Consider the following 14,907-nt stretch of genomic DNA (forward strand, 5'->3'; position numbering starts at 1 on the left):
TTCAATCGGATAGAAATTGTATTCCGAATGGCCTCAATTGGACTAAGCTAGTCCAATCGAGGCGGTTACATCGACGTATTCTATTCCAATTGAGCTATTAATCGGCTTATTAATGGATTATTAGGCTGCATGGAAAGATGGCTATTGAGATTAATACTCGGGTGCAGGCTTGGCAGGACATGAGACATCATAACATCTGTTGTAGTTCATAGTTTAGGAAAGTATTAGAAACAGTGTTAGATCACAGGTCAGAACTAACCTAAAGCATTTTAAGTCTGGGCTTCTAAAATTGTGAGCAATTCACTAAAACACAAGCAATCAGGCCAACAGTTGGAGAGGGAAGTGTTTTGGCTCACTGTAATGAACCCTAACCCTAACTCCACACACTTGGTGCAGTGAAGGCAGATTGAGAGGCAACATGGATTTCTCTTCCACAATCACAGAGCCTGTTGGACTTCTGATTAATACATGTGTCTCAGAAGGATGGATATAGATAATGACATAGCAGTCTGTAATAATAATAATAATAATAATAATAATAATATTAATAATACATTTTTATTCATATAACACCTTAAATAGATGAAATGTAGGCAAAAGTTTCTTCGCAAAATAACACAACAGCAAAAACAATGACAAAAAACAGTAAAAAAAAGTAGTTTAAAATATAGATTTTTAACATACAACCCCAATTCCAGTGAAGTTGGGACATTGTGTAAAACATAAATAAAAACAGAATACGATGATTTGCAAATCCTTTTCAACCTATATTCAATTGAATACACTACAAAGACAAGATATTTAATGTTCAAACTGATAAACTTTGTTTTTTGCAAATATTCACTCATTTTGAATTTGATGCCTGCAACACGTTCCAAAGACTGGGAAAGTTGAGGAATGCTCAAAAAACACCTGTTTGGAACATTCCACAGATGAACAGGTTAATTGAAAACAGGTGAGTGTCATGACTGGGTATAAAGGGAGCATCCCTGAAAGGCTCAATCAGAACAGCAAATAAAAACATCACACATCAGTAAAATATGGAACATTGTTTCTGAATAACTACAGCTTTACCAACTGATAATGTCAGTTTCATTAATGTACTTACTTTAAACATTCTGACATCTGAAAGACACTAATAAAGTAGAAGAAAATCCTTGATTTCTGATGTTTTCTTTTGTAATTTTAAAATCTATGTAAAAATATGGAGGAACAAGACAAAATGTACTTTATTTGTCTTTGTTTACTAAAGGTGTCTGAGCTGTAATTCTGTGTAAGAACTAACCCCTGAGTATGGAGGCTGGACTTAATCCCAGCTGTGTTTGCTGTGAGCTTGCCAGCTGCTTAAAGATTGTGATTACAGTGATATAAGGTTGGATTCTGTGATTCACACAAACAGCTCACCTTTTGGCATAGATTTCTTTAATAGGATGACGCGGCTAGGAAATGTGGTAATGTGGCCAGAAGCTCACGTTGCTTGACCTTGTATAGCAACATATATTGTCTGTGTTAAATTGTGCCCAGCGTTAAGTTGTTCCCCGTGCTCCCCTACTGAAGTACATGCACTTTGTCATTGTCAAACACTGACAGTATTTACCCATAAACACACAGGAGTTTGATGCAAATCCTTTGCAGTCAATCACAGAAGTCTGCAACCTTACACCTCACCAGAAGCTGGATACCGTCATTAGGGATTCTCTGTCAGGCCCTTATTGCATCCGTTTTTGGTTCTTGCTTGTTTTTGTTTTATTTTGCCTTAGGTCTTATCTTTAGTAAGTGAAATTCATTCTCTTTGCGGTTCGGGCTGAATGATTCACACCTGAACATTACACTTTTTGACCCTGAAAATATCTATTTAATTGTTTCAGTAGTTACTTTACTGCAAGGTGGATTTTGAGGCCCTCGGTTGAATGTGAGCAGCTAAGATGCTTCAGTTCCCTAAGAATTCATTCATTCATTATTCCTAGAGCTTTGTTCCAAGGCTACAAGGCTATTTATTACCTAAGAAACAGCACCCTGGCCTTTTTGTTCTGGAGACTTTCCTATTTTTTGCATCTTGTGGTGAACCCTTCACAGCAAAATATGCTACATCTACCACCACTGTGGTCTACCAAGTCTGTTGCTATTGCTATGGTTACCAGTGCAGTCTTGCTACTTAACATTGATGGCCTATTTTACAAGCACTGACATCCTATTAACAATGTCCTCTTGTTGAGACTTATAGCAATAGAACCTAGACACCTGTACCACATCTAAAACTCAAACACTTTTGTTAGCTCTCTGATGCATGCACTACTGATGCAGCACTACACTAATGGTCCTGAATTAACAGAGCAGCAAACTTTCCTATTAGTTTTGATTCCCTAAAATGAGTGAAGACAGCTGTATTCCCTCTTTTATTAAAGTTGACAGTGAGCACTAACTTTTTGTTTCATGTCAAATTTAATTTAATGAGATACAGAACCCAAAGAATGAACACAGTGCTCTTCTTTATTACTCAGGCCCCATTCACACCTGCCAAAAACAGACAATTCCACCAACCTTTGTAACATATGGGAGCGATGATGAGGAGGATGCATATGCTGAGAGAAGCGAGATTTATTGAGGGCAAATCCATTCTCTGGGTCAAAACGGTCCAGGGTCAGAGAGCCAACATGGATTGAACAGGGAACAGACATGACAAAAGAAACACAGGATAAACAAACAACAGAGGCCGGAAGAAACAAATATCAAACATAGAGCAAACAATTCAAACAGCACAATCCAAAAGACCAGCAAACAACTGGGGAAAAACACAGGGCTTAAATGTAGGACTAACAATACACAGGTGGACAACACAGGTGAGAACAATCAGGGGCAGGGTCTGGAAACAAGGGGGCAGGACCAGGAAGAAATAAAACAAAAGCACATAGACAGGACTAGAAGGTGAACATAAGCACATGGACAGGACTGGGAGGAGTCAATCTTTCAATCTTTCAGTGACAACCTTTCAAAACATCTGTAAAACTATTTAATAGTTAAGCTGTAAACAGAGTCATTTAGAGTGGTTGGGTGTGAAATGCTCCATTAAAGAGAAACTTACAGAGTCAGAATTGTTCACAGTGGTGGTGATAGGAACCAGATGTCCACCTTTAAAAGATCTCTCACAGAGAGTTGTTAAATGAAATGGTTATGGATTCACTGCCTGGTGTCTAAGACATGAGATAGTTTTGAGAATATTTTGGCCTAAAATGTATTTTAAGACACTTTCATGGTGGAGGGGTACATACAGGGTGTTGTGAGGCAAAATAGTCCCCAAAGAAAACACATTATTTCAGATTTTCCATTATTTTACCATGTCAAAGGTAAATTCACGGGTGGTTTTGGATAATACATAAAAATGGATTTATTAGCATTATTTTACATTTACAGTGATATTTATTGCTGCTGTCGGAACAAAACCTCGCATCTCCAAAATGATAACTTTACTTTTAATGTAAGGGCGTTTTCACACTCTAGCTTTTTTTCGGACCCACCTCAACTTGTTCTGCAAGTTTGAAATGTTTGATCAAGTGTGAAAGCTAATTTCGAGACTAGGAGACTAGGAGCGGCAAGAGAACTGATCTCTGGTCTTTCTTTTGCGATAGCAAGGACAGGATTGTTGTAGAGATAGCAGAGGAACAAAGCACTGTTCTTTGCTGCTTCAGTGTTTGTTTCACTGAAAATAATAAAAAGCAGCAAACCGATGACTGTTAGCATTGACCATTTTTGCAAACCTGCACACAGAAAAGTGACGTATGGAATTGTGCAATCTTTCCACAGTCCGGATGGAATTCTTTTGTGTGAAAGTAAATAAGTCCCTCCCCCAAACATGCCCAGAAAAGGTCCTGGGTGTGGACTGTGTATTCTGGACAAGTCAGGGGTCGGCAACATGTGGCTCTGGAGCTGCATGTGGCTCTTTTACTGCCCTGTTGTGGCTCCACAGCAAAACTAGATTTGTAGGTTAATAATAAAATAATCCTCCTTCACAGTAAAATAAAGCTCTGCTGATCGTTCAACACAGTTTAACAATAAATGGTCTTATATGCTGGAGTTAATGTAGAACTGCTGATTCACCCTTTAACCCTGAAGATCAGCGCAGACTGCTGGTCACCATAACAACACAGACAACAGATTCACCTAGCTAGTAGCTAATGAAACAGCAAAGAGAAAGATTTAAGATATTCATAATTTGGAGATAAATAAAATTAATTCCATTTATAAACACTCCATCCGGTTTTCTGATACGTTTAACCTGCAACAAACACTAAAAAGTCACAAAGCTGAAGTCAGTTTCTCGCTCACCAGCTTCTTGTTAACCTTCATAACAGAACGGTTTAAGATACAAACATGATCCACATATCAGAACACCCCGCAGACATGACATCGAGCTCTAACATCAGCATCAGTTTTGGCTCAGAAAATCACCTAAAATCCTATTGTTCCTAAATCATAAATCCTAAATTATTGTTCTGCTGTTTGGCCTTCATATTCCAACAAAGGGTTAAAAGAGGGACATGATTCATGCATCAGATCACTCATCAGACTCTGACCCACCACCTAGATTGACTTCATCCACCTGTGACCGTCCATCAGCCAGCAATCTAGCTCCAAAATCACCCAAACCCACTCACTACTGTTATACTGCATCTCTGCTTTTAGCCTCATATTGTAAACCAAGGGCTTTCAGTTTACACTGATTTTGAGTTTTAAAAATCTGATATGAATATGCAACTCAATTTGTAATTAAAAATAAAACCTGTCTTGCTGTGTGTCAGAGTTTTAGTGTTGCGCATGAATCCAAGAGGACAGAACATCAATAAAAACTTCACCCTCATAAAAAGTCAAATGTTGAGAAACACTACGAGAAACTGTTGTACTTTTGGAAAAGTTTCCTACTGGAGAAGTGAGAAAAGGGGCTAGAGATGAGCTAAAGCTTAAAGCAGAGCAAAGTAAGTCTGCATTTTCATTTATATTTTAAAACATATATATGATAAAACATCACTTCAATAAAATGGACATAAAATGTTGTGGCTTGACTTTTGTAGAAAGCCCAAAATGGCTCTTCTTAACATTTGGGCTGCTCAAAGTCAGTGTAATCGGTCATTTTGGGCCTTTTCTTTTGGCCCATTTGCACACATTGTAAAGTTCAACAGGCAAATGGCCAAAAACTGATTTTTTAGTTTTTTGTCCGTGTATGTTTTGTAATGCATAAAAAAATTATACATTCCTATTACATATACGCAGACATATACCTCCTGCTCATGCTTAGAAACAGAGGAGTTTAAGGAGGTCATATAGTCACATATTCCTAAAAACTGCAGTGAAAAATTATACATAGAAGAAAGCTGAATCATGACTCCTACGAGTAAAGCTGAAGGTAAGCCTGATTACCGTCAGCGAATCAGAATATTGCATACTTGTGTTACAAAAATGTTTCTTTTTGAATGACTGTAATCAAGCTTCATTCATTTCCTTCAGTTTCCAGACTTACTGTTTCTGGAGGGAGCTAAATCTACACTGAAGTAGCAATTAGGGTTTTTTGCGAATGTACCTGATAGATTGTAATAGAGTCTGTCATTTGCTGCGAGGCTTTTAGCAGAATAAACAACATGACTTGATGCTGTACACTATTTTTTGACTGTAGAAAGCAGTCAGTTACAATTCTGTGCAAAAATCAGAGACCACCCTTCATTAATTGAATTTCCAGTCAAAAGAGCCTTTTGAGTGCAAGAAATTCATTTTTCAGGATGTTTGTTATAGTGTTTAGTGTCTCCACTCTTTCCCTTTATTGCAGCTTCCATTCTTTTCAGGAGACTCACTTTCAGCTCCTCAAAGAATCTGCAGACACAACCTCCAAAGTTCAGTCTTAGAAGCTGGTTGATGATTTTCTGAAGTATTTAAACACATTCAGTGGTGTTGAGGTCTGGACTCTGGGGTGGTCAGTCCATTGCTCAGCTTCTTCGTTTGATGTGTCCATCTCCTTTCTAGGTTCGTCTTGATCAGCTACACATCCTTTCAGACCCAAAGCGCTGAGTGGGTTTCTCACAGTTTAAGGATGGACAGAAACACCTGTGGATGTTTTCAGATCTGAAGCAGCTTGATTTTCTCCTCTCTCTCAAAGATGAAAGCTTTAAGTGCTGTTTATCTGATGGGGGCAGTTTTGGTGTGAACTAGGTCTTCCAGATGGTCCCATTTTCTCTGGAGCTTTTCATCATTGTTTGAACTCCAGTTTTGGAAACTCCTGTTTGTTTCACTTGTTTTCCTGTGACACTCCCCATGTAGATAGATTATCTTATATATCCTTATAAATATCATGGGTGTCTAGGGCACTTTTATAGTCCTTTATAGCTGCCCACCCAGATAATGGAGATGTTTTTTACAGCTCATTCTCTCGTTCTTCCAGGCTCACCATCAAGTTTTTGAACCTTCAGAAAGAACACTGGTAAGAATTTTCATTTTCTTTGAAAAGGTTATGATTTTCTGAGTATATATACAATACAATATGCGAAAGTCTTATGCACCCAAGACACACACACACACACACACACACACACACACACACACACACACATACATACATACATATATATTATATTATAAATAGTGATTTTATGGATGTTATTGTGTTTGTTTAACCATTTTCAAACCTCATTATTGGTCCCAGTATTATTGAATCCCAGGATTGGTCCTGGTTTGACGAATCAGTACTTCAGTAAATTGTGCTCATGATGTAATTGATGATATTAACAAGTCTCTATGGTGGCTGTGAAGGTATCAAGGAAAAATATGGACCCAAGAAATTCTTGTTACTTGTTACTTGTTTAATTGTTAAAAAATGTGCTTAGATGCCTAAAACTTTCACAAAGTACTGTACCTGAGCACACTATATATATATATATATATATATATACATACACACACACACACACACATACACTCACCGGTCACCTGTTCAGGTGCTTGTTAACACAAATAGCTAATCAGCCAATCACACGGCCACAACTCAATGCATTTAGGCATTATTTCGGCAGTATTTCAGAAACTGCTGATCTACTGGGATTTTCACACACATTCATCTCTAGGGTTTACAGAGAATGGTCTGAAAAAGAGAAAATATTCAGTGAGCGGCAGTTGTGTGGACGAAAATGCGGCAGTGGGCAGACTGGTTCAAGATGATAGAAAGGCAACAGTAACTCAAATAACCAACCAAAATCTCTGAGGAATGTTTCCAACACCTTATTGAAAGTATGCCATGAAGAATTAAGGCAGTTCTGAAGGCAAAAGAGGGTCAAACCTTTTACCTAATAAAGTGGCCGGTGAGTGTGTGTGTGTATATATATATATATATATATATATATATATATATATATATGCATGTGTGTGTGTGTGATTTTCTGATGTATACAAAAACACATCAACACATAGGCATCAATAAACACCAGGTTCAGTCGAAAGGGTGGGGTTTCTTAGAAAGTGGCCAGTATGCACGCACAGTAAAAAAACAGCTAAAATCAAGACTGGTCACAGCTCTTTCTCCTGAGGGTTAACAATCACACACCTACTGTAACTAACTTCATGCAATATCTATCAAAGTTCAAAGTTTATACTGAATGAACACTGAAATATATTGAATGAACATTCATATATATTGAATGAAAGTGCACCACCCCAAAACATTCAGCCTAGAGCTGTTCTCAAATGGCCATCAGCAAACACCAGGTGGAACTTAAAAGGAGAGGTTTCTGATAAAGGGCCAGTATGTATACACACTAATCTACTGCATAGAAGGACATTATTGTTCTGCTCTTAGCCTTCATATTCTAACTAAAGGTTAAAATAGCAACATGATTCACAATCACAGCATTCAACAGAGTGATTTCATCCACCTGGGACCAACCATTAGCCAGCAATCCAGCTTCAAAATCACCGATAATTTACTTGCTCAATTCACCCATCACAGTGCTCAGCAGGACTTACCCTGTATGCCCAACACAATTTTATGGAGCTTCAGTGAAGATTCAGTCAGTAAACCAGTTCAGAAAACCACCATTGAAATCCTGTGTTAATGTCCATTTAAATGCCCAGCTGCACCTGAACTACAAACTTATCATCATGTCTCAGGCAGTCGTCTGAGTGGCTCAGACTCAGTTTAGTGCTAATCAGAGATTTACAGTTATATACAGTTAATACCCACACCAGCAGTCAGGCTAAGGTAGCCGTGTGCTCTCCATGTGCTCTCTGAAATAGGAGAGGAGTGGAATAACACCACTAGACAACAAGACTGAGTGCACTTTCAATTTAGAATTTAGATTGGTTTTGAGTATTAAAAACAGCTGATAATAAACCTGCTGCTCAATTTGAAATGAAAAATAAAGCCTGTCCTGCTGTGTATAAATTTTAGCACTCAGCAAGAATCCAAGAGGAAAGAAAATCAATAAAGAACATTTATTTATTCCAGCATTTTCAACTCACAGACACTCTAGACTAAGAATTTCTGAAAAGGTGTCTGAGGTGACACTTATGTTCAAGATCTGTATAAGTAAAGATTTACAAAGTTTTGCTGGTGCTGATTAAACTTTTATAAAAATTTGTTAAATTAGCTGTGTTGTAATTGACCAAAACACCAAAATGTCAAGCAAATCTACCCTAAAAGTTCTAAAAGTTAGCATTTATCCAACATATATGAATTTATTCTGTTTAATCACACACGAACATACATCATCTAAGCCGCTGATCGTCCTGGAAAATATATATCAATGTAAAATATATTAAAGTTATTTTTTCACATATGGCAGCACAGTGGCGTGGTGGGTAGCCGTCACCCAATGACAGCTGGGATAGGCACCAGCACCCCCCCACCCCCCGCGACGAAGAAGGAGGAGAAGCTTAGAATATGTGTGTGTGTGTGTGTGTGTGTGTGTGTGTGTGTGTGTGTGTGTGTGTACACATATGAATTTGATTCTCTCTCTCTCACATATATTGCTGTTGTTGGTTCAAAACCTCGTATCTCCAAAAGGATAACTTAACAAGAGACGGAAAAAACTCTACTTTTAATGTATGGAACCAGAATTTTTTCCAAGCAAATGTGGGTAATTTCTGTTGGTCCCTTCATCATGAAATTTGCGCACTATATATTGCACCGCAGGTATTTTCAAATTATGTCAAAAACTGAAAAAAATGACAAAAATGGAGATATGAGGTTTTGTTCCGACAGCAGCGATATATATATATTTACTTTGACTGACATTAATTCATCAAACATGGAGAGCTGCTTTGCATTCAGGGCCTCTGGAAAGCATTGCTAATGAAAATGTATCCGACATGTCTAAAGAAAACTTTTCAGACATTAAAAGAAACGTCTCCTCAGGAAGTAGATGCTGACATCAAGCCAAACCACGGCATCCAATGCATGCAGATGGAACCCTACGCTAAAAATGTCAATTTCTTGATATTCAATTTGATATTGAAATCTATGTGATGTGTTTTTGATCAACAGTAATAGTCGGAGTACACACAGATGAGAAAACAGTACGCTGTAAACCACAGTGGGGAAAATGTCAGAAACAGGAAGTTATAGAAAGGTCAGTCCATTTTGGGCGCAGGATGCAGCACTAACACTGCTTCATCTTCACTTCAGACAAAGCCCTCAGTTATAAGACCCATCACTGTTACATCAAGATTAGATGATGTCAGAGGAGAAAACTTACCAGATTCCTTCCAGAGACATCAAGACAATATCTCAAATCGCTACCAGTATAAGGTGAGACTTTAATATTCACCTTAATTTATGAGTGTTTCATAAAAAAGCAGGGAACACTTTCACTGACACAGCATGCATTGTTGCTGTCAGAACTGCAAAGCTGATTCGCAGAGCATTTACAAAGTTTGTCTTTATGCTTATTTTTAATAGTGGATGTTTATTATGCACCAATTTTGGTGCAATCCAAATTAATAAATTCTGTAAGAGTATTAGCTATTAATATAACTCACAGGAAAAAGATCATGGCCTTCTAGGCCCTCAGAGGAGGCTTATTAAAAACAACAAACTTATAGTATAATATAATCATCATGCTTGCTGTCTTTAAACTCAACACTTTTTGTTGTAATATTCCTGTTTCTTTGTGTGTTTTTGGCTGGAAACAAAAGTGCTTAATTATTTGAAAGCCAAGAATCAGCCAATCAGAATTAGACCAGTTTTATTGTCCCTGTTAAACAATTTATTTGTTATAAGCGCCTACTGATCCAAATTGCTCTGAGCAGAAAGAAGCCTCGTGCATCTTTTGTACAGTGATCGGAAACACGACAGCTCACAGAAAGCTCTGACTTTATTCGCTGATATTTGTGAGTCTGGTTCCACTGACTCACATTAAAAGTAAAGTATGTCTTTTTCTTCTCCTGTAAAGTTACCAATTTGGAGATTGGTATTGTTCAGACAACAGTGATATGTTGGCTAATAGCTGTTGTTCATTATTAAAATTATTAGTGACTTGCTCGACTTGTTACTTTAACTGACTATGCTATAGACTATGAACAAGAGCAACCGCTGATCAAAACACTGGCTCATCCTCTTCTGTCTATGAGCTTCAGAGTCTTTAATGTGTGATCCACTCTGCCTACTGCAACAGAATTATAAAGTCACCGAACAGCATTGATTTTTTTCTCTTAACTTTTACTTGCTTTTCTCTCAATGTGAGTAGCATTGTAAACAGTTGGCACTTGATTTTTTAGTCTCTCCTGCAGCACAATAACTTCCAACCTGAGTAAAACTCAGCCAGACCTCCCACTGTGGAGCTCCACTGAAGCGCTAAAGCAGCAGCCACCACAGTGCTTTTTCCAAGTACACCCTCAACCTCATCTTTGGTGGGTGAAGGGCTTTTTAGATCATACATTAATGTTTTCTCTAACAGCCAGGCCCGGACCATCCAATGGGTTTATGGGTGCATTCACAGGGGCCCAAGCCACTAGGGGGCCCCGTGAGCAATTATAAGAAAACCCTAACAAATATTTTCACTCACAGCGGCAACTTCACTAGCAGCACTGTGGAAAAAATGAACTAATTTGTCATTGTGTTATGGCCGATTAGGATCCAAATCTTAGGATCCTAGTCTTTCCTAAACATTTGCATCCATTCAGTTAAAACAGTGTTAAAACAGATGTGTTGAAAAATGACATTTTGTCTCCAACTTCACACATTAGTGTATTCAGTTTTTGGCTCTTTGGTAAAGAATTGGTTCTATATACAACCATCAGAATCAGAATCAAGTTTTATTGGATAGGGGTGCTACGCATACAATGAATTTGGTTTTGGTTACAGGAGCTCACAGTGCACAGTATCAGACAGACATTCACATATAGGGAATAAGATAAAATAAATATAAAATATAACAAAATAAAACCTGCATTCCTACCATCACTCAATCAGAAACACACACACAGTCATACCTCTAAGCCTTACAATGTGCAAAGTATGAGTCTAAAGTTAAAGTGCTGAGTGCAGCAGCAGTTAAAGGGTATATAGTGGCAGAGAAAGGGATCAATGAGGTGACAATCAGATAGGTGGGGTAATATGGCAGGTAAGTAAGATGCTAGAATAAACACTTGTTTGAGACGGCAGTTCCACAGCATGGAGTTGAACTTGATACTATATACCAGTATATGTAGAAGTGCAGTTTGAAGCTGGAATGTGGTTTTGTGTAATATTTTAACTGTTCAAGAGAGTGATGACTTGTGGGAAGAAGCTCCTTTGTAGCCTGGATGTCCTGATTGTCAGTTGGCTGAAGCACCAGCCTGAGGGAAGGAGCTGGAACAGGTGGTGTCCAGGGTGAGAGGGGTCTGTGGAGATTTTCTCTGTATGCTTCTGGTTCCATAGGCATGCAGTTCCAGCAGTGTAGGCAACTTAACCCCAATTGTCCTCTCTGTAGACCTGATGATGCGCTGCAGTTTGTGGAGGTCATGCTTGGTAGTTGAGCTGCCCCACACTGTGATGGATGTGGTGATGACAGACTCAATGATGGCTGTGTAGAACCGCACCATCAGCTCCTGGGGCAGGTTGAACTTCCTCAGCTGATGCAGGAAGTACATCCTCTGCTGGGCTCTCTTAATGATGGAGCTGATGTTGCTGTCCCACTTCAGGTCCCTGGTAATGGGGTCCTAGTGTTGTGCCTAGCAACTTGCAGGACTCCACTGCCAGCACAGTTCTGTCCAGGATGGTGAGTGCTCATCTCCATTGTTTTTGCTGTGTTCAGCACCAGGTTATTGTGGCTGCTCCAAAGAACCACCTGATCATCCACCCGTCTGTAAGCAGACTCGTCACCATCTTGGATGAGATCAATGACTGTAGTGTCATCTGCATACTTCAAGATTTTGACTGAGGGGTCTGTGGAGGTACAGTCGTTCGTGCACAGAGAAAAGAGTAATGATGAGAGAACACAACCCTGTGGAGCGCCTGTACTGATAATCTGGGTGTTTGAGGTGAACTTTCTCAACCTCACCTGTTGCTCTCTGCCAGTGAGGAAGTTGGTGATCCACTGGCAGGTGGGGCTTGGCATGCTGAGTTGGAGTAGTTTGTTGTGTAGCTGTCAAGGGGTGATTGTATTAAAGGCTGAGCTGAAGTCCAAGAATAAAATTCTTACATGTGTTCCTGAGTGTTCAAGCTGTTGAAGAATAAACTGGAGTCCCATGTTCAGTGCGTCATCCACCGACCTGTTTGTCCGGTATGCAAATTGTAGGGGGTTTAGCAGAGGATCTGTGATGTTCTTCAGATGGGAAAACACCAGTCTCTCAAAGGATTTCATGACTACAGAGGTCAATGTGTATAGTCATTCAATCCTGTGATGGTTGCTTTCTTGGGAACTGGTACTATGGTGGCGCGTTGGGAAGGTACGACACACAGCTCCAGTGATTTATTAAAGAGTGCATGAACACTCAAAAGAACTCTTTGCATGATGAAGGGGTTTGTCCTCTAGTTTTTTCTCCAATTTACGGAATAAATATCCATATCCAATTCCACCCACAAATCAGCAAAATTTATCAGGCATGTCGAGTAGCTATAAAGATTTTTGAATTTTAATTCTTATTTTTTTATGGACTTTTTGCTGACTGTTGTAAATGTTTATGAATGATTTTAAGATCTTTAAGACTTAAAAAAATAACCATAAATAAACTCATTTTAAGAAATTAATGAACCATTTATAAGGGTAGTCTTATTTTAAAGTGGTACCCAAAACCTTTATATCTACCTGACATGTCCTATGAATTTCATACAAATGACCTGGTTTAGTTGTTTGCCTGTGTGTTCTCTTCTTATTTGACTGTATCAGGGCCGTCGTGGTGTTGTTATTTAAAACCCACCACAATTAAATTCGACAGCTTCTGTAAACTTAGAGTAGAAAATATGAGACACATGACGACTTGTTAGGTCTGGGGTAGTGAGGCAAAAGCTGGCACAAACTACAATGGAAGCTCAGGTAGCTGTGCCGATTACCTCAATAAATGAATTCTGTTTTGATGGCCCAGATTCATAATCCAAGCGGTGTCATCCCCTCAGCATATTAAACACCCTTCAACCATCTTCTCTGCGTTTGGTGCAGTTTACTGCACATCAGCCTCTTGTCACTGTTGCTTTCTGCTGTGAAGAATAACAATAAGTTAAATTTATATAGCACCTTTCTCAAACCCAGAGGCAGGACTTTATAGAGGCAGGAAGAAACACATAGCAGTGAAGATAGGAACGAAAGTGCTGAGACAAGAGGTAGGTTTTAAGCTTAGCTTTGACAGCGGAAAGTGAGGGACAATCACAGAGAAGTTGCAGTAATGAATTCCATAGTTTGGGGCCATGATGCTGAAAAAATCTCCAACAGTGACCCGTCAAAGTTTCAGGACAGATAGAAAGTGCCGCCAGAACCATGGTGGCGAGTGGGCATTGGACCCATCACTTTGAAAGTACTGGGGTGACTGATCAGCTGATCAGCACGAACAGGAAGAGTAAAACTCAGGGGCAAATACTAATCAGACACTCTGTTTGAGCTGGGAGGAGCTTTTAGACCTACCCTGAACTGTGCGAACCTGTCAAACTGATTCTTTAGTTTGGTTTTGGCCTGCGACTCAACCTGAATTCAGGCAGAACCAAACAGCTGGACTGTGCTAATTCAAGGGAGAATTCAACACCAACACCACCTGCTGTAAATGATGAGAGACAAGCAAAAAACAAATCATATGCATTAGATTAACAGCACATGGACGATATTTATGGGTAATCATCAATGACCTGATCGCTCAGTCTAAAATGGTACAAACATAGACAATAAGCATCTCAATTTTCTGGTTTTCTGTTTTTATGGTGGTGAATGTGAGAGTAACAGAGGGCATCCCTGCAAAACTTCTGATCAATAAACAAACACCCACATGTGTAATTTAGTCCACTTTAGCCCTTGTATTCTATCATCTGAACCAAATAAAAGAGATAAAATATCACATAAAACAAACTGTGATCTTTGGAAATTGAACTGGGTATGAAAACAGCCTGATGTTCCTTAGAGGTGTTGGAGAACAAATGCTGCTGTCTGAGGCTGCAGCTACTGAAGCAGCATCAAAACTAACACTGACACAGTTCATAATCAGGTTCAGAGTAGGGGAGAGGAGCCTAAATCAATACTCAAGTAAAAGTGTAGATACTTGAATAAAATAATTACACAAGTAAGAATAAAAGTACCTTTCCCAAATCAGAGTAGAAATACAAAAGTAGCAGGTCAAAAATCTACCTTTGTACTGAGTCCTGCAGTGGAACTTACTATATCCAGTATTTATCAACATAGGAACTGAAGATAGTGCAGCTCTGTTCTTCTCTTTTTTTTGGTCTAAAACACAATGCTTCAAAGCCAGGTACGC

The 14,907-nt window shown here is 38.9% G+C and overlaps 1 protein-coding gene across 7 annotated transcripts in view; it reads left to right on the top strand.

Moving 5' to 3' along the window:
* The window catches only part of LOC108425469 (muscular LMNA-interacting protein), a 109,886-nt gene that overhangs the window by 63,905 nt on the left and 31,074 nt on the right, over nucleotides 1–14,907 (top strand). For 2 of the 7 annotated variants that reach the window (XR_001857709.1, XM_017694140.1), the window contains exons 10-11: nucleotides 6,425–6,463; nucleotides 9,659–9,781. The exons of 1 other annotated variant lie outside the window; for it this stretch is intronic. Coding sequence is in view for 5 of the 6 variants with exons in the window: in XM_017694140.1 (XP_017549629.1) it covers nucleotides 6,425–6,463; nucleotides 9,659–9,781 (162 nt within the window). In the remaining variant the exon portion in view is untranslated. Of the gene's footprint in view, nucleotides 1–6,424; nucleotides 6,464–9,658; nucleotides 9,782–12,266; nucleotides 12,703–14,907 lie in introns of those variants that run through there. 4 more of the 7 variants (XM_017694139.1, XM_037538858.1, XM_017694142.1 and 1 more) reach the window with 4 other exon arrangements.

The sequence above is a fragment of the Pygocentrus nattereri genome, chromosome 5 (assembly GCF_015220715.1).
Source record: "Pygocentrus nattereri isolate fPygNat1 chromosome 5, fPygNat1.pri, whole genome shotgun sequence".
Taxonomy (NCBI): domain Eukaryota; kingdom Metazoa; phylum Chordata; class Actinopteri; order Characiformes; family Serrasalmidae; genus Pygocentrus; species Pygocentrus nattereri.